The 20,013-nt window shown below is 40.7% G+C and overlaps 1 protein-coding gene across 1 annotated transcript in view; it reads right to left on the bottom strand.

Annotated features, from left to right (window-relative positions):
- Positions 1 to 20,013, bottom strand: part of LOC145352698 (stAR-related lipid transfer protein 9-like) — a 300,938-nt gene that overhangs the window by 72,699 nt on the left and 208,226 nt on the right. The window contains exons 18-21 of the mRNA XM_080202937.1: positions 13,758 to 13,895; positions 6,070 to 6,152; positions 3,266 to 3,372; positions 1,146 to 1,196 (exon numbers count right to left, since the gene is read on the bottom strand). Coding sequence (XP_080059063.1) covers positions 1,146 to 1,196; positions 3,266 to 3,372; positions 6,070 to 6,152; positions 13,758 to 13,895 — 379 coding nt within the window. The remainder of the gene's footprint in view (positions 1 to 1,145; positions 1,197 to 3,265; positions 3,373 to 6,069; positions 6,153 to 13,757; positions 13,896 to 20,013) is intronic.

The raw sequence follows: 20,013 nt of genomic DNA, 5'->3' as shown, positions 1-20,013 counted from the left end.
AAAAATCACTAAAAGCTAGTGAAAAAATACAAAAAAAATTTCCAAAAAATTAAAGGAATCTTGGCCTTTATTTCAAGGAACCTGGCATACAAATGGAAATGATGTTAGAACTGGAGAGAGTTCTTCTTAGACTCTAACTGAAATACTGAAATAAGGTTTGAACCATACTCCAGGAAAGAGTTTATGGACTTGGAGAGGATGACAACAGCTTGTATTTATATATTGTCCTTAACATGCTAAAATGTCCCAAGATGCTTCACAGTAATATTATCAAAAGAAAACTAACCCCAAGCCATTAAAAGGGACATTGGGCAAATAATCAAAAGTATGGTCAAAGAGATTTTAAAGGAGTAAGTGGAACAGGCTTAAGAGGCAGATGCATACATCTGATCTTATGTTTTAATTTCCTAAAATAGTGCCATGGGATACTTTATGACCACTTGAGAGAGCAGATGAGGACTTGGTTTAACTTCTTTTCTGAATTGCAGCATCTTCAGCACTATACTACGCCACATGTTAACCTAGGCGGCAGATTGTGGTTCCCAATGGCAAGTGGCAGCTATCTATTTTAATACATTAGTATGTCCTCCATATTGATTAAAACATGTGGTCACTAGATTGACTTTTACCTTTGTGATTAAATTTAGCAGCTAAAGAGATTCATGACTGGTTAAAGATCCTGAGGAGCTTGATAGCGAGAGGATGTTTTCTCTCGACAGGCAGTCTAGAATTAGAGGACACCGTTTAAAAATTAGGGTTCTCACATCTAAGATTGAGATTAGGTGAATTTTTCTCTCTGAGATTGTTAGTGGGACTTGAACCTAAGACCCTGTGACTTAAAAGAACTCTAGAAAACATGTGTGTGACAAAAATATAAAATTCTCTATTTTAAGAGAAGTTAAATTCCATTTCTTTGCATCTAAAAATCATATGAGCAAATTAAACGTGTGTACATTAACACAGTACCTCCAGATGAACATTGCAAAATAAAACCCACCCCACAAATTGGACAGACTAAAATGTAAGCGAAGCATAAGAAAAAATACATTCTCTACTGAGAATAAATTTACCAGAGTAAATGGATTTTAAAGTTTCTCTAGCCTCCCAACAAACAAAGAACAGGAATGCTTAAGCCAGTTTCTCACCTGGTTTCACTTAATTCCATTTCTTCATCTTTGTCTTTGTCATGTTCCAAGCTGCAATAATGCAACAGTAGAATAACTTCACTTGTCCTGGTGATAATATTTTCTTTGCAGATATACAAATCTATCAATTTCTAATCAGAACAGAAAGTCAAGCAGGCTGCAGAGTGTTGTATTTTGGCTCAGTTCTGGTTTTGAAGTGCATCACTTTCTTCTTTTCACACTTAAAACCCATGCCCTGTAGTTTATTGAAGGGGATCCTAATGGTAGGTCAGGAAACCCATGAGACACAATTTTCCCATGGTTGCTGAAACATGACAAGCTGGGTAATCCTCACACAATGCTAATAAACATAAAATAAGTAAAAAAGGACAGACACTTTGTATTATTGCTAATGTTAATCATAGGTCTCTTGTACCAAATGTTAGAGCAGAGTGCAACATGAAATAACAATATAAACAGGGTGGGAATTTACTGAAAGTAGGATTTCAGTGCAGAGGGGGAAGGATGGGCTTTTTTTTAACTTTTAACACTTCTAGTGGTTTGTGTAAGCTGTAATTAGCAGGTAGCAGGTATTTTAAAACGTTATTCAATGGCTTACTGCTTAGTGTAATGAAACAGACAAGAAAAAACCTTAAATAAAAGCAGAGCATGCTGGAAGAACAATAAATTCTGATGAAAGGTCATGAGCTGGAAACATTATCACACTTTCCCTCTCCACAGATGCTGCCAGACCTGCTAAGTATTTTCAGCACCTTCTATTTTCACTCCAGATTTCCAGCATCTGCAGTGCTTTCAAACAAATAAAATCTTAAAATAAACTAAAAGGTACTAACCTATAAATAAGTACATAGTAAGATCAGGGAACGATCAAAGGACCAAATTTAGATACCTAAATATTAAAGAATTTTCCAATACTGCCTGCCAAGTAGGGTAGACGATACCTGGACCCGGTGATACAGGACAAATGGTTAGGAGTAATACACCTTGTTGCATGGTATGGTTTGGTTTGTTTGCAAATAGTGCGAACCTCTACTCCAGATCCGGCTCCAAAATATGAAATAGATGCCGAGACTGCAAACCAAAAGCTCAGCCTCGTTTGTACTGCCCATCAAACCCCAACATGAATAATAACACAGGGCACACTGGGGAAACAATATCATGCAGTGTAGCTTTTTCACTCATAGGTTCTGTGCTTGAATCTAATGTACAGCTCAAAATGCACATCAGGCAGCATTGAATGAAGATTGAAAGAGCAATTGAAACCCACACAGACACGAGAAGAATGTGAAAACTCCACACAGTGACCCAAGCCGGGAATCCAACCCAGGACCCTGGAGCTGTGAAGCAGCAGTGCTAACCACTGACTAACCTGCCTTTTTGACTAACTTCTGTCATCTGTCCTAATATCTCCTTATGTAGTTCTGTGTCAAATTTTGTTTCATAACGCCCCTGTGAAGTGCCTTAGGATATTTTACATTAAAATCAAAATAAATGCAAGTTGTTGCAAGGCTGATAAAGAGGCTTACATTTAAATCATAACAGAATGTGGTATATTCAGTAGTAGCATAATTTTTACGCTGGCAGTGATTGCTATGAAATTGTGTAAAATTTAGTGGCTGACTGATTAATACAGGCAATTGAAGTCATTTGCCCTCAAACGTAATGCAAATACAGACATGTAAACAGTTAAATACATACTGACTCAAAACAAAGGCTTTGCAGTACATTAGTTTAGGACATTCATGTTTTGCAGCCAAATTAAATAATCAAATCCACAGGAAACTATATTTAACTTGTTAACAATGAATTTAAACTGAAGTTGAAAAGCAAATCCATCTCTAGCACTGCATTAACAGTTGGAAAATGAGATGGAATTCTGAATATGCACCTTATGAGATCAAAACAAAACAGCTCATCCATGCAGGTATCATTTTCAAAGGTGTTGATGGGGTGGGATGGAGAAAGGATTGGTCTTGTTGATTGAAATAGCCTTTTTTTTGTGACAAAAGTTCTTCTTCTCCCATTCTTACTGCTTGATTGTACACTTGCTTTATAATTATCAGTTGGCGATTTACATATGCCAGCATCCAGTTAGTGGTTCTCACAACTGAATCTCCTACCTTGCTTGCATGAGAGGAGATAAAACATAAGGAGGTGAAAAGTTGAATTCTCCATCCAAATCCAGCCACTCACAGGAGCCACTGCTTGCAAGGGACATACTGCTACTCTATATGAGGGAGGGAGAAATACTGAGATTATGTAAACTGAACATATATAAATCAATTTATTTAAAAATTTAGCATCCTTTCATATACATATAAGCAAGGTGCATTGGGAGAGGAACATTTCAGCATAGTTCAAACAGGCAAAGCAAATAAAACATTAATGTCTTTTCAAGTTGGGAAGCTCTGTAACTAGCTGTTTAATTAATTGTCTCTTGGTATTGATTCACTATCATAATATGTGAGCATACTATTGACAAGCACATGAATAGGTTCTGATTGCAGTGGGAAAGGGGTTGCAGTATAAACAGATCCAAATCCATTTACTGTGGGCTTGCTTCTCTTTGTTATCAAAGATGGCCATTTTTTGTGTGCAAGGTCTGGCCTACCTTTGATTCTAAATCCACAACCCTGAAAATGCTTTGCAATCTCATCCCTTGCCTCCCAAAGAATCCCAGGATGTATCCCATCTGGCCCAGGGGACTTAACAACCCTCAGGTTTTTCAAAATTGCTAATACATCTTCCCTCAGAACATCTACTTCCTCCAACCTATCAGCCTGTATCACACTCATCCTCAAAAACATGGCCCCTCTCCTTGGTGAACACTGAAGAGAAGTATTCATTCATCACCTCTCCAATCTCTTCTGACTCCATGCACAAGTTCCCATTACTATCCTTGACCGGTCTTAACCTCATCCTGGTCATTCTTTTACTTCTCAAGAGTAAAAAGCCTTGGAGTTTTCCTTTATTCAACCTACCAAGGACTTCTCGTATCCCCTCCTAGCTTTCCTAAGCCCTTTTTTTAAGCTCATTCCTTGCTACTTTGTAACCCTCAAGTGACTCAACTGAACCTTGTTTTCTCATCTTTACATACTTTTTCCTCTTGACAAGACATTCAACCTCTTTTGTGAACCATGGTTCCCTCACTCCCTGCTTCTTCCCTGCCTGACAGGGACATACCTATCAAGGACAGGCAGTATTTATCCCTTGAACAAGCTCCACTTTTCACTTGTGCCTTTCTCTGACAGTTTCTGTTCCCATCTTATGCTGCCTAATTCTTGTCTAATCGCATCATAATTACAACTCCCCCAATTATAAACCTTGCTCTGCTATAAGGGCCTATCCCTCTTCATTGCAATAATGAAAGATACTGAATTGTGGTCACTATCTCCAAAGTGCTCTCCCACAAACAAATCTAACACTTGGCCCTGTTCATCACCCAGTACCAAGTCCAATGTGGCCCCACCTCTTGTCGGCCTATCCACATATTGTGCCAGGAAACCCTCCTGCACACACTGTACAAAAACTGTCCAATCCGAACTATTCGATCTATAAAAGGTTCCAATCAATATTTGGAAAGTTAAAGTAACCCATGACAACTACCCTGTGACGTCCCCACCTATCCATAATCTGCTTTGCAATTTCCTCCTCCACGTCTCTATTTCTATTTGGGGGCCAATAGAAACCTCCTAACAATGTGACCGCTCCTTTCCTATTTCTAACTTCAGCCCATATTACCTCAGTAGGCAGATCCCCCTCAAAGTGCCTTTCAGCAGCTGTTAAACTATTCTTGATTAACAATGCTATTTCTCCACCTCTTTTACCACCTTCCCTACTCTTACTGAAACATCTATAGCCCAGAACTTCCAGCAACCATTCCTGTCCCTGTTCTAACCATGTCTCCATAATGGCCACATCATAGTCCCAAGTACCAATCCACACTACAAGTTCACCTACCTTATTCCAGATGCTTCTTGCATTGAAGTAGACACACTTCAACCCACCTTCCTGTCTGCAGGTACACTCCTGTGACTTTGATACCCTCCTCAGTAACCTCACTATAATGGCTTCTGGACTACAGCTCATTTTCCCATCCCCCTGCCAAATTAGTTTAAACCCCCCTGAAGAGCCATAGCAAATTGCCCTCTGGTTCAGGTGCAAACCGTCCTGTTTGTACAGGTCCCACCTTCCTCAGAATGTGCTCCAATTATCCATGTAACTGAAACCCTCCCTCCTACACTATCCCTGCAGCCACATGTTTATCTGCACTCTCTCCCTGTTCCTCAACTCGCCAGCACATGGCACCAGCAACAAACCAGAGAAGACAATATGGTTTGTCCTGGCTCTGTGCTTCCACCCTAGCTCCCTAAATTCCTGTTTTAAATCCCTGTCCCTTCTCTTACCTATGTCATTGATACCAATATGTACCATGACTTGTGACTGTTCCCCCACCCCCCTTAAGGATCCTGAAAACATAGGGTTTGATTCTTAATGAGGTTCGCACTCTGTGATGCAGAGTGTGGGAGATTCATTCTGAAAGTGCCCTTGAAAAAACCAGTGGGATTTATTCCAGTTTTTATGCAAATTCAATACATAGTATTTTGTCTTAGGAGAATTCCACCCTACATTTTTGACCAATGGAAGCTGGGTGAATGTGCTTGGAAAAGCTTTACTTATGACCCATAGAAGCTGGATTCCGAGACACAGTGCTAGTGTTTTAACTCATTATCGTATCTGGTCCTCTTCCACAGCATGAATTGCTTTCAGCTCCAAACCTGAATTGCTTCCAGCTCCAATGCCAGTTCCACAAAAATAGCTGTGTTACGGATTTTCTTTAGAATTTCGAAAATAATTGTGGGCTGCTACAGTGTGAACTACAAAAACATTTATTAAGTATATATGGCAGACAAAAAAAACTCACGGTTCTCCTTTGTCTCAACTTTGCAGCTTCGGTTGGATGGTTAAACCTGAATTTATTCACCTTTCCTAGTACTATAACAGCACCTGTAAACAAAATTGAGTCGTGCTAATTAAGGCTCAAAATTAACAGAAGACCAGTTGCTGCTATTCTAGGTCTATGGACATAATTATATAACTATAAAAAAAACATGCAAAAACACAGAGATTCTTGCAGAGAAGATAGTTAAAATATTTTTTTTAAATCTTAGTCAGAAAGAAATCTTTCATGATATTGTTTGTGGGCAGTCTGTGGAACAAAACTGTAATATTTTCCTGCTCTTGGCCTCCCAGGTATTTTCTGTTTGCATGTGATACAAATAGATTGCCACTACTCACTGACAGCTCTCTGAGATAGCAGATCCTGATGCAAGGCCAGAGGTCCTGCCTGTAGCTTGTTAATGGCCACTTGTCCTTGGCTGCAGGATGGCCGATGTTTCCTCTCCATCCCCTTCCTGATCTTTCAGCTAGGGAGGCAGAGAATCTGGTGCCTGGTATAATTCAGCTCATTCTATCAGGCCCCTGCTTAAAATCCTTGAGATATTAACTCCCTCCCTCTCCCTGACAATCATCTGAAACTGACCCAATCTTATCACTACCTTGGCGTTCACACTGAAATAGGTTTCTGATTACATATCCATGCTAAAACTATGTCCACCTATTTGCATCTCTGTTTTATTACCTAACTCTGCTCCTAGTTGTGTTCACCCACTGCAGTAACCCTCATCCTTCCTTAGCTACCTCTAGATTTGGCAATCCAAACACCATCCTTGTTTCCCTCAGACGTTCTAACCCACCTAACCAAAGCTCTGCTGCCAGAATCTTGCATCAATTCCTCTTGGCCCTGTGCTTGTTGACTACATTAGTTCCCACTGAGGCCATGAGTCAATTTTAAAGTTCTTATTTTGAAATCCCCCCATCCTCACCCCACTTTATCTCGGTAATCATCTCCAGCCTCACAAACCTCTCTGATATCTGTGTTTATCTAATTCTAGTCTCTGTGAGCATGTGCACATTAACTGCTCCATGTTTGCTGGCCCTTTCTTTACATGCCTCATCCCTAAGCTCTGAAATGACCTCCCTAAAGCTCTCCTCCTCAATTCTTCTCTCCTCCTTGAAGACATTTTTTGAAACCTCAATTTTTAACCAAGCTTTTGACCTTTTACTCTAATATCACCTTATGTCAAATTTTGCTTGATAATGTTTCTCTGAAGAGCCTTTTGTATATCTGATTACAATGCACTCAGTATATAAATACCAGTGGTTATCACTGTTGCCTATTGAGGTTTGTTTCTCTTCCTTTCTCTGTGTTTCCTTCTTTTTTGTTCCTTCCTCCCTCACTTCCTCTCTCTTCCCTCCCTTTTCCTTCTTTCCTTCCTATCTCTACATCTTGATTCCTCAGCCCTTCTCTGTGAACGCAGAGATTCTGCTGCGATAGCATCTCTTTACCATCTAACCCTCCCTGTGGTGTTTCGGTCTACATAACTAAATTGCATTAATTCTAATATATTTTATTATCAGTCTATGGAGCTGTAGTTATAAATCGTTGACTCGGGTGAGGGCTGAGGCTGGTGACACTGCCTCCTCCAATTGGAGAAACAAACAATATCATGAAAATTGAAAGGAAAGAGGCAGAGAATACAATAAGTGAAAATCAACTTGAGAACAGGAGGGAGAAACCACTTGAGCAAAGAGAATTGCAGGAGGAGAGTAAGTCAGATGAGAAGCAGTGAGTGAGGGAGAAGGAGGACAGCGAGAGAAGGAGGAAAAAGTAAAGGAAAATGAGAGAAATGAAGGGGGGTGAGTGTGTCAGAAGTGAATGACAGTGAGTGAGATGTGAAGGAGAAGAGTAAGCAAGACATGAAGGAGAGAAGAATGAGGGCGAACTTAAGGACACAAGTGAGAATTGAAGGTAGAGAATTTGACAGACAGTGAGAAGCAAAAGAGGAGAGAGAGTTAGAATTGCTTGGGAGAGAATGAGGAATAAAGGAAAAGAGTTAGTGAGAGGTGAAAGAGAAATGAGGAATGAAGATGGGTGTCATGGTGAAGTGAAGAATGTGAGTGAGTAAGGCTGAAAGAAGGTGGATCAGATGTGAAGGAAGAGAAGTTGTGAAGAAGAAAGATTAGTGACAAGTGAAGAAGCAAGTGCTAGAGAACTGATGCAGTGAGTGAGAAATACAGGAGTGGATTAGAAGTGACATGACTGAGAAGTGAAAGTTAGTGAGTGAGAACTAAAAGCGAGTGAGAAGTGAAAGCTAGTGAGTGAGAAATGAAAGTGAGTGAATAAGAAGTGAAAGCGAGTCAATGAAAAGTGAAAGCGAGTGAATGAGAAATGAAGAAGCAGAGATAAGGGGGGCAAGGTTCAATACAGTTATGCGGGGGACTTCTTTTTTTACACAGAGGGTGGTGGGAGCCTGAAATGCACTACCAAGCAAGGTGGTTGAGGCAGACAATCTAGGATCATTTAAGACTTATCTAGATAGCCACATGAACAGACTGGGAATAGAGGGATACAAATGGATGGTCAGTGCAGGCTTGGAGGGCCGAAGGGCCTGTTCCTGTGCTGCATTGCTCTTTGTTCAGAGTGAGTGAGAGGTGAAAGCGAGTGAGTGAGAAGTGAAGAAGCAGAGTGAGTGAGAAGTGAAAGCCAGTGAAAGCTGAAAGCCATTGAGTTAGAAGTGAAAGTCAGTGAGAAGTAAAAGCCAGTGAGTGAAAAGGAAAGCAAGTGAGTGGGAAATGAAAGTGAGTGAGTCAGCAGTGAAAGCTATTGAGTGAGAACTGAAAGCCATTGAGTGAAAATTTAAGAGCAGAATGGGTTAACTTTGAAGAAGGTGTGTGAGATGTAAAGGTAGAAGATAAGTGAGAAGTGAAGGAGCAAATTAAGAAGTAATTTTGGAGAGTGATGAAAAGGTGAGGACTGACTGTGAAATGCAGGTGGGAATTAAAAAGGAGAATGAGAAATGAATATGAGAAATGATTGGGAATGAAGGGTGACACAAATTAAAAACAAAGGAAGAAAAACTGAGAATGTGTAGGAAGGAGAGCGGGTGAAAAGTGAAAAGATGGGATGAGTGAGAATTGAAAGACAAAAATCAGTGAGAAGGGAAGGGGAAGCATGAACAGATAGTGATTGAGGAGTGTAATTCAGAAGTAAAATTGGAAGAGTGAGTGACTAGTGAAGGAAAGTTGGTGAGAAGTGAAAGAGAATGAATGTTATGTGAAATAAGATTATGATAGAATAAGGTGAGTGAAAAGTGAAGAAGAGCATGTAGATACAAATGTGATGCTTGTAAAATTATTAAAGTATAAATTGTTTCTGTAGTTTATTGTTAAACTAAATACCCAGGGCAGAGGGTGGGGTATTTTATATGTTATATTTTATTAAATATACGTTATTCATTTATATTTACATTTCATACTTCATAACTCTGCCCAACAATAGAACAGGTGATTTGGTTACCATGGGGACAGGTTGGGACTTGCTGAGGCAAACGCAAACCTCTCACATCTAAAATAAAGGCAAGAGCAACAGAGCTGCCTTTCCATCTCAAACAGTTGAGAGAGGGGAGAGAGAGAGAGAGAGACAGCAGCCTCAAGAGAGATAGAGGACTGCAGTTAGAGTATGGTCAGGGCAAGTGTGATTCCTTTCAGTGTGCGACTGAATGAGATGTAGGGGTACAGGTTCATAGCTCCTTGAAAGTGGAGTCACAGGTGGACAGAGGGATAAAAAGAAGGCATTCGGCATGTTTGGTTTCATTGATCAGAAAACTGAATACAGGAATTGGGACATCTTGTTGAAGTTGTACAAGACAGTTGTAAGGCCACACTTGGAATACTGTGTACTGTTCTAAACTGATAACATACATATATATATAATATATGTTATAGAAAGGATATTATTAAACTAGGAACAGTGCAGAAAAGATTTACTAGGATGCTACCAGGACTTGATGGTTTGAATTATAAGGAGAGAGTGGATAGATTGGGACTTTCACCCAGGAGCACATGAGGCTTGGGGTAATCTTATAAAGGTTTACAAAATGATTAGTGACATAGGTAAAGAGATAGTCAACATCTTTTCCCAAAGGTAGGGGAGTCTAAAACTAACAGGCATTGTTTTTAAGGTGAGGGGGAGGGTTCAGGTGGGCAATTTTTCGCACGGAGGGTGCTGAGTGCCTGGGATGAGCTGCCGGAGATAGTAGTAGAGTTCAGTACAATTTTGTCTTTTAAAAAGCATTTAGAAAGTTACATGGATGAGATGGGTATAGAGATATGGGCTAAACGAAGGCAACTGAAACTAACTTCATGGTAAAAACAGGGCAGCATGGACAAGTTGGGCCAAAGGGCCTGCTTCCATGCTTAAACATCTGTAACTCTACTCTTGTGGTCAGAGAGAAATGGCTTGTACATTTTTGGCTCCAGGTTAGAAGAATTCAGTGTGAAATGACCACTTTTTCAAGTAACATGTGTTGCAACTGAAACAATGTGTGATACTTTGAAGCGTGATGTGCTGAATGCAAAATTATTTAATTATGTGGGACCCACCTGATCTGGCTCATGCTGAGTTAACGGAAGTGTAAATGATCTCATCACGGCTATTTATTTACAATGAATGTATAAATGACTGGGCATTTTTACTGTAAGAACACTGTTGAGATATTCCAAGGCTTCAATCCCATGATGATGTTCAGATGAAAACTGGATTTTAAAGTTTTCATTCCATGATAGATTTTTAAAAATTAGTCCATGGGATATGGTCGCCACTGGCAATGCCAGCATTTATAGCCCACCACTAATTGTTATTGAGAAAGTGGTGATGACCCTTCTTAAACCACTGCAGTCCACATGATATACCCACACCCACACTGCTTTTAGGGAGGGAATTCCAGGAATTTGATCCAACGACAGTGAAGAAACGGCCGTATAATTCCAAGTTGGGACGTTGTGCGACTTACAGTGGAGTTTGCAGGTGGTGGTTTTCCTTTAGGCTTATGGCTCTTCTACCTCTGGGTGGTAGAGGTCGCAGGTTTGGAAGATACTGTTGAAAGAACCTTTGAGAGTTGCTACAGTGCATCTTATATATGGTACACACTACTGCCACTGTGTGTTGGTGAAGAAGAGAGTGAATGTTTAAGGTGGTGGATGGGGTACCAATCAGATAGACTGCTTTCTCTTAGCAGTTATCTTGCGTGCTGCTGGAGCTAACTCATCCAAGCAAGTGAGGAGAATTCCATCACATTCCTGACTTGCACCTTGTAGATAGTGGACAGGCTTTGAGGAGTCCGGAGGCAAGTTACATGCCACAGAATTCCAAATCTCTGACCTGTTCTTGTGGCCAAAGTATTTATGTGGCTGGCCTTGTTCAGTTTCTAGTCAATGATAACCCCCAGGATATTGAAAATGGGGGATTCAGCAATGATAATGTATTGAATGTCAAGGGGAGGTGGTTAATTCTCTCTTGATGGAGATGGACAGTTCTTGCCACTTGTTATTTGTGACTTATTGTTATTTGTCACTTATCAGCCAAAGCCTGAATATTTTCCAGATCTTGCTGGTACTGAGTGGTCCTAACAGAACCCAAATTAAATTTCAGTGAGCAGGTCATTGCTATGTACATGCCATTTGATCACACTGTCTTGTGGCCCAACATATCCCCTACTCTATCATCACCATCAAGCCAGGGGGTCAGTATTGGTTCAACAATGAGTGCAGGAGGGCATGCAAGAAGCAGCACTTGGCATACCTAAAAATGAGATGTCAACCCAACCTGGTGAAACTACACCACAGGTCTACTTGCATGCAAAATAGTGGAAGCAGTATGCAATAGGCAGAGCGAGGTTATCCCACAGCCAACAGGTCAGTTCTAAACTCCGCAATCCTGCCACATCCAGTCATGAATGGTGATGGACAATTAAGCAACTAACAGAAGAAGGCAGCTTAACAAACATCCCCATCCTCAATGACGGGGAGCCAAACATATCAGTGTGAAAGACAAAGCTGAGGCATTTGTAATTATCTTCAGCCAGAAATGCCAGATGGGTGATCTCCTTTCTATCACTTTGTTGATGAAGGGAGAGTTGGCTGATGGAATGATAATGGTTGGATTGGATTTCTCCTGCTTCCTGTGGACCGGACATACCTGGGCAACTTTCCACACTGCCAGGTAGATGCCAATATTGTAGCTCAACTGGAACAGCTTGGCCAGGGGCACAGTTAGCTCTGGAGCACAAATCTACAGTAGTGTCGCTGGAACACTGTCAGGGCCCATAGCCTTTCTAGTATTCAGTGCTTTCAGGCCATTTCTTGACATCAGGTGGATATAATTGAATTGACTGAATACTGACGTCTCTGATGCTGGAGACTTCAGCATCTCTGGCTGAAGATAATTACAAATGGAATTAATGAAACCATAATGGTCCTTCATCAACTCTTAATGATAAAAGGATTCAATATGATAGGTATGGAGAAACTATTTCCTCTGCAACCTTTACCATCTAATAGGACAAGGACAACAGATGTAGAAGAATATCACTACCTGCAAACTAAGTTGCTCTCCAAGCCACACACAATCCAGATTTGGAACAATATAGCTGGTCTTTCACAGTCATTGGGTCAAATTCCCTTCCTAAAAGCATTGTGTGTTTACCTGCAGAGGTTCAAGAAGGTGACTCACCACACCTTCTCAATGCCAGCAAAGGATGGGCATTAAATGCTGGCCTAGCCAGTGATGAACAAATTCTATGAAAGAATTTTTTTCAGAAAATAAGGAAAGGATTAGGGTGAAAGTTGGGTGGCAGTGAGGTTAGAATCATAGAATCCCTACAGTGTAGAAGAAGGTCGTTCAGCCCATCAAGTCTGAACTGACCACAATCCCACTCAGGCCCTATTCGCATAACCTCACCATATTTACCCTGCTAATCCCCTGACACTACAGTCAATTTAGCATGGCCAATCAACCTAACCCGCGCATCTTTGGACAGAAGGAGGAAACCGGAGCACACGGAGAAAACACACGCAGACACAGGGAGAATGTGCAAATTCCACACATTCTACTGAGGCCAGAATTGAACCCAGGTCCCTGGCACTTTGAGGCAGCAGTGCTAACCACCATGTATTAGTGAAGGAACACCTTGGGGAACAGAATGGGGTTAATTAGGAGTAAAGGATAGGTTAGGGTTGCAAGAGAAAGGTGGAAAGAAACATCTTGGCAGCAGTAAGTGGTGCTGTATATTACAGTGTCACTCAAAGACTGGATGACTTACTGTGAGGAAAGCAGAATGTTCAGTTTAAGAATAATCATGACAAGCAGATTTTTGAGAGGAAATTGAAATATAAATATAAAAATATACAGAAGCTATGTGCTTAATGAAAGTTTCAATATATTAAAAATTATAGATAAGACGTAAAATTTTGGGCAGATCATTAGAAAATAATGTAGAAATATTCTTGGATCTAAGATAAATTCGAAACGATTTAGCTGTTCTTACTTTGAAGCTCATGGGTGTAAATGCCATTTTAGCATCAGCCTGTGGGCAGAATTACTTGAGAAGGCAGAACAAAGCTGATAGGAGCCAGCAGGGGAATATTTCAGATTGGTTTCAAATTATTCATTAGACATTCTGCACTGGATGGATTAGTGATAAAAGTAATTACCTTGGAACAACTGACATGAGTGGGTTATGTCCAGTTCATTAACGGTGCATTGTGATCCTCCAATTGGTTCAAGTGTCACTACTCCATTGTTATTATGAATGACGCAGTGCTCTGTCTCCACCCAAGGACCCTGCAGAACTAAAATTAAAACACTTACAATGACTTTCTCCCAGCTGTTGAAACTTGGTCACTGTTTTGAAAGAGTTCTTAAACTTCACTTTAATTGCCTTTAATCCAATTAACGACACACAAATGGTCATTTATATGGGACCACTATCCATTGGCTCAGCTCAGTGATGTGGCCATTCTTTCTTTCTACTCCCTCGCTCTCAGTCCTTACTGATATGGAAAGAAGTACAAGTTTTAACAATCTCAATTCCTTGTTTAATATTTTAAAGAAACTCTAGATTATAGCAGTAAAGTCTTACCAAAACTTGCTTTTATGTTCATTTTGATTTCCATTTTATCTGGAACTACATAAAATTTACAGTACAGAAACAGACTTTTCGGCCTAAATGGTCCACACCAATGTTTATGCTTCATACAGCCTGCATTCTGCCCTGCCCATTTAACTCCACCAGATCCTTGTTACTTTCTCCCTCATGTGCATATCTAGTTTACTCTTAGATGCATTTCTGAATAGAAGGATTAAACTGCTAACTAAAATAAATAGGAACATTCCACTCCTCACGTGGCTTGATAAGGTATAGCCAGTTAGACAGGATGACTTCCTTTTAGTTTTCACAGTATGCAAGTGGCAGGAGTGAACCTTGAATCTGTCAGAGATGTGTAAGCAAGTTGCTAAACATTGGAGGAAAGACGTTGAGTCCAAATAGCCAATGAATTCTTAATTGTGCGAAGAGGTAGAATGCTGTTGACCAAGGTAGATAACGTGTTTAATGTAATTGGACCATCCAGTTTGTATGAAAGATTAAGGGGGAACACTAATCTTCGAAAATAGTACATTGGATGTGTTCATGTGATGTAATTTTAGACAGAAGTTGGAATCCATCTGACATCTCTCTCCCAATGTGTATTGGTCAAATAAAAAACATACTTTACTGCATACTGTCTCTCGCAGGTTTGTAATACTTGAATTTGGCTGAATGCAGGACCCCCAGAGGGAAGCCTCCTGGAAAATTCCCCTAACAAAACCGACCCAACAACAGGCATGTTATTGCTGTGCAAAACAAGCCATTCACAGGCTGAGTGCTGAAGCAAGAATAGCCAATGCAAAAATTATGGCAAGATTGGTCAAATAGCCAGAGCTTGCTGGAGGAAAACAACTTCTGCAGAAAAAGAGTTCTTCGAAATACATCCTGGATACAGCAAAGAAAAAAATAAAACAAATTTCACCAAAATAATTTATAATATTGAAGAAAAGCACCAGATAAATGAAGGCCCAATACACAAGTCTGATGAAGAATGTATTATGGATTCAAGGCAAATCACACCGATTTTGGGTAATTCCAAAATTGAATGGGAAATCAATCAGAATGGAGGTTGACACAGGGGATGTGGTCTCCCTAATTCCTGAGGTCACCTGCAAACAACATCTGGACCATCTATCCTTAAAGCCAGCAGATGTTACTGTGAGCACCTACAGAGAAGAAGCAATGCCTCGCACAAGATACATCACCATCAAAGTAGAATTAAGTGGGCAAATCTTCGTTCAAGGGAACTTTCCAGATTTCTTGGTCGTTCTTGGTTGGAAAAGATGAAGTTGAATTGGAATATTTTAAACAGATTAGTGGATTCTAAGACAAGCCTACAAAGCATCTTAGAGAAATACAGTGGCGTATTCAAAGATAAACTGGGACCAATGAAAGCAGTTCAAGCGTCATTCAAGATTACACGAAACAGCAAAGCAAGAATCTTAAGGTCACAGCAGTATCTTCTGCTAAACATCCAAAGGTAGAATTGGAATTGGGACTTATAGATAAAGGAGTTTTAGAACCCATCACTGTCACTAACTGGACCAGTTCTAATAATGCCTATAAAGAAACAGGACAGTATTGTATGTTTCTGCAGAGATTTCAAAACAACAATCAATCCCATTCTCTTAAACCACTACATAAGCATGACAATGGACATCAGATTGCGAAAAGGCTTACAACACGGACAAAGAAACACTGAAAAAGTCAGACGCGTTGGTATATTTTAACCCAAAGTTGCCCCTACAACTTGCTTGTGATGCATCACCATATAGAGTTGGAGCAGTGGTGTTCACACATTTCTTCTGGGGAAGAAAGACCAACAGTTTTTGCATCGTGTACTCTAACAAGTGCTGACTCAAACTACGCACAGTTGGAAAAAGAAGCACTAAGCATTACTTCTGGACTAAGGAAATTCTATCAATATCTTGATGATCATCACCTCATATTGTTGATAGACCACTGACATTTGACAATCATCTTCAGGCCGTACAAAAGTATTCCATTGTTCGCTGCAAGCAGACTTCAGAGAAAGTTGTTAATACTGTCTACACATTCACATGAAATCAAATATCTTCAATTTCAAAGCCATGTCAATGCAGATGCATTGTCACATTTAGCTTTACATGCTGGACACATAGCACTTTTACCTATCAGAGACAGACAACGTTCCATTGACTGCTGCTCAAGACAGATCAGAAAAAATCCCACGGTGGAGAAGCTACTCGAAATGATATTAAAGGGGAGAACAGCAGAAGTGCATCCTGATTTAAATCCACACTTCCAGAAGTTGACAGTTCAGGGCAGCTGCCTGTTGTGGGGGATGAAAAAATGATTCCTCCAAACTTGCGACAAAGAGTGTTGGAACAATTACATGGAGACCCAAATATAGTTCAAATGAAAGAACTGGTGAGAAGCCACTTCCGGTGGACTTGACCTGATGCCCAAAGTAAGGAAAAAAGTCAGACTGTGTCCGTCATTTGCATGGGTAAGAAACACACCACCATTGTCCTAATTACATCCATGGGAGTGACCTAAAATGCCCTGGCAGTGTTTACACATTGACATTGCAACTTCATACAAAAGGCACAGGTTCATGATTGTCATTGATGCCCACTCAGAGTGGTCAGAATTGTTCACAGAATCTTACAGTATAGAAGGAGGTCATTTGATCCATCGAGTCTGCACCAACCACAACTCCACCCAGGTCTTATCTCCATAACCCCATGCATTTATCCTAGCTAGTCCCCCTGACACTAAGGGGCAATTTAGTATGGCCAATCCACCTAACCTGCACATCTTTGGACTGTGGAAGGAAATCAGAGTACCCAGATGAAACCCACACAGACATGGGGAGAATGTGCAAACTCCACATAGATACTGATCCAAGCTAGGGTTCAAACCCAGGTCCCTGGTGCTGTGATGCAGCATGCTAACCACAGCATCACCATGAAGTCAACAACTGTGGAACAAACCACTGAAAAGATTGATGAGATGTTCACCAGATCTGGGAAACCAGAACAAATTGTAAGTGATAATGGACCACAGTTCATGGCTCAAGAGTTTGAAGACTATCTATAGCAGAATGGTATCCAACACACAAAATCAGGGCCATACTATCCTTTGATGAATGGTTTAGCTGAAAGATTCATCTAGTCCTTGCAGCATGCACTGAAAGCCTCCAAGGACCAACGTTCGTTAAATGGCCATCTAAACAATTTCTTGATGACATATTGCTACATCGCATGTACAACACAAAATTTTCCGGCTTTACCACTCACGAAGAAAAAGCTGAGAATGGTTTTTGATTTACTCAGAAGAGATCTGAAATAGTAAAACACAATCAACAGTCACAAATCCTACCATGGGAAGGTAATTCAGAACGGCAAAAGCAAAATACCGTGGATGCTAGAATCTGAAACAAAAACATGAAATGCTGGAAAGTCTCAGCAGGTCTGACAGCATCTGTCGAAAGAGAATAGAAGCAATGTTTTGGAACTGGATGGCCCTTCGTCAGAGTTCTGGACTGCAGGAGATGTAAGAAATATAGTGGATAGTTTGCTCCAACATGGGGTGCTGCGACCTTGTGGCATCAACCAATAACTCACCTAACCAGCCCATTCGGAAACCAGATGGTTAACAATTGACTATGGAGAACTTAAAAAAAGAATAGCTGCTGTCTCCACGACAGCAGCCACTAGCCCTGAAACACTCGTAAAACAAATGTCGAGAGCCAAATGGCTCACAGTTCTCTTTATTAGTTTGTTTGTTGGTTTGTACCCTTGGTTTGTACCCTTGGCTAAGCAGTGCCAGCATAAATTTGTGTTTACATTCCAACGACACAGTAAACATGGATTTGCCACCCCCAGAGATTCAATAACATCCCCTCGATCTTTCACCAAAGAATGGTGACTAGATTACAAGGGTTCTCATGTCCAGAATGTTTAGGACAGTACATTGATAACTTGTTGTTATCCCACCAAATGTTGTTACAAAGACCAGGGAAGACCCAGCAGTCCTTGGTGAACTATTAGCTCTAATAGCCTAGCTAGAAGTCAAGGCAAACCCTAAAAAGGCCCAAATAATGAGAGGAAAGGTGTCATATTGGGCACTGTGTTATCAGCAGGAATGCATTCCATAGATGATAAACTAATGTGTACGATGTCAACTTCCTATCTGAATGGATATGTAATCTGTACAATCAATTTAGGATTGATTGGATTGATAGGGTATTGCCATAATCATATTGAAGTATTTTCAGGAAGAGCTGCCCCCCTGTACATTTTGTTAAAGGTGCTGTAGAATCCCAGAACACCTGGATAACAAAGACACCTCTGTCAGACTCCTATTTATTGATTACAGCTCAGCCTTCAACACCATTATTCCTGCAAAACTCATCTCCAAATTCCGTGGCTCGCCTCCTTCTTCTGCAACTGGATCCTAGACTTCCTAACCCACAGACCACAATCAGTAAGGATAGGGAACAACACGTCCGCTATGATTATCCTCAACACCAGTGCCCCACAAGATTGTGTCTTCAGCCCTTTACTATATTCCTTACACACCTATGAATATGTGGCCAAATTCACCATCAACTCAATTTTTAAGTTTGCTGATGATACCAATTTAGTGGTATGATCTCAAACAATGATGACATAGAATACAGGAAAGAGCTAGAAAATCTGGTAAAGTGGTGCAATGACAACAATCTCTCCCTCAATGTCAACAAAATGAAGGAGATAATCATTGACTTCATTCCCCAATCTACATCAATGGAGAGAATCAAGTTTCTAACTGTCGAGATCACCAACAACCTGTCCTAGTCCCTCCACCCTGATGCTATAGTTAAGAAAATCTACCAATGCCTCTACTTCCTCAGGAGGCTAAGGAAATTTGGCATGTCCACTTCGACTCTCACCAACTTTTACAGATGCACCATAGAAAGCATTCTTTCTGGTTATATCACAGCTTGGTATGGCCCCTGCTCTGTCCAAGGCCGCAAGGAACTACAAAGGGTAGTGAACGAAGACCAGTCCATCATGCAAACCAGCCTCCCATCCATTGACTCTGCCTACACTTCCCACTGCCCCAGCATAATCAAGGACTCCATGCACCTGGACATGCTCTCTTCCACCTTCTTCTTTTGGTTAAAAGACACACTGAGGCTGTGACTAATCTTAAGGTAGCAATGTTACAGGCACCTACTCTCCAGGCACCTAGTCCGAGAGGATCCTTTGGCATTGAAAATAGATTCAAGAGAAGTCCTGTTTGGCAGTACTTCTCCAAGATAAACGTGGTAAATCTTGCCCTCTGGCATGCACCTCAAAAGGTTCTTAAAGTTGTAAAGAAGACCTATACAGTCGGTGAAAGGCACTTATTAATGGTCTTCTGAGCAGAGCAACATTTTGCTTATATCATAGGAATTAGTCCCATAAAAGTGTTAACAGAACATACAACCATTCAGCTGCTATTAGATAGATGTCTGAAGGATGGAAATGTTTCCCAAAATCACCTTGCACAGTGGACCCTACTGCACCAAAACAAGGATGTATCTGTACAAAGAACCTATACAATATCTCAGTTGGCCCCTAATTTACAGTATCATGGTGAACCCTACAGTTGTGAGGTTGTGATAGCTCAGGCCCTGAAGGGTCCCTTTGTGTTAAAACCTGTGGGGGGAGATGAGAGGGAAACTCCATTAAAACTTTTTGTAGATGGGTCATCCATGGTTGAAGGTGGTGTTAGGAAAACGGGATGTGGTATCCTGGTAGCACATAATAATAGAACAGTGGGTGAAATTTGCTTGAAACTACCATCAGACA

The sequence above is a fragment of the Carcharhinus amblyrhynchos genome, chromosome 14, assembly GCF_965287045.1.
Source record: "Carcharhinus amblyrhynchos chromosome 14, sCarAmb.v2.hapA, whole genome shotgun sequence".
Lineage (NCBI taxonomy): Eukaryota > Metazoa > Chordata > Chondrichthyes > Carcharhiniformes > Carcharhinidae > Carcharhinus > Carcharhinus amblyrhynchos.
This window is presented reverse-complemented; position numbering and strand designations above follow the sequence as displayed.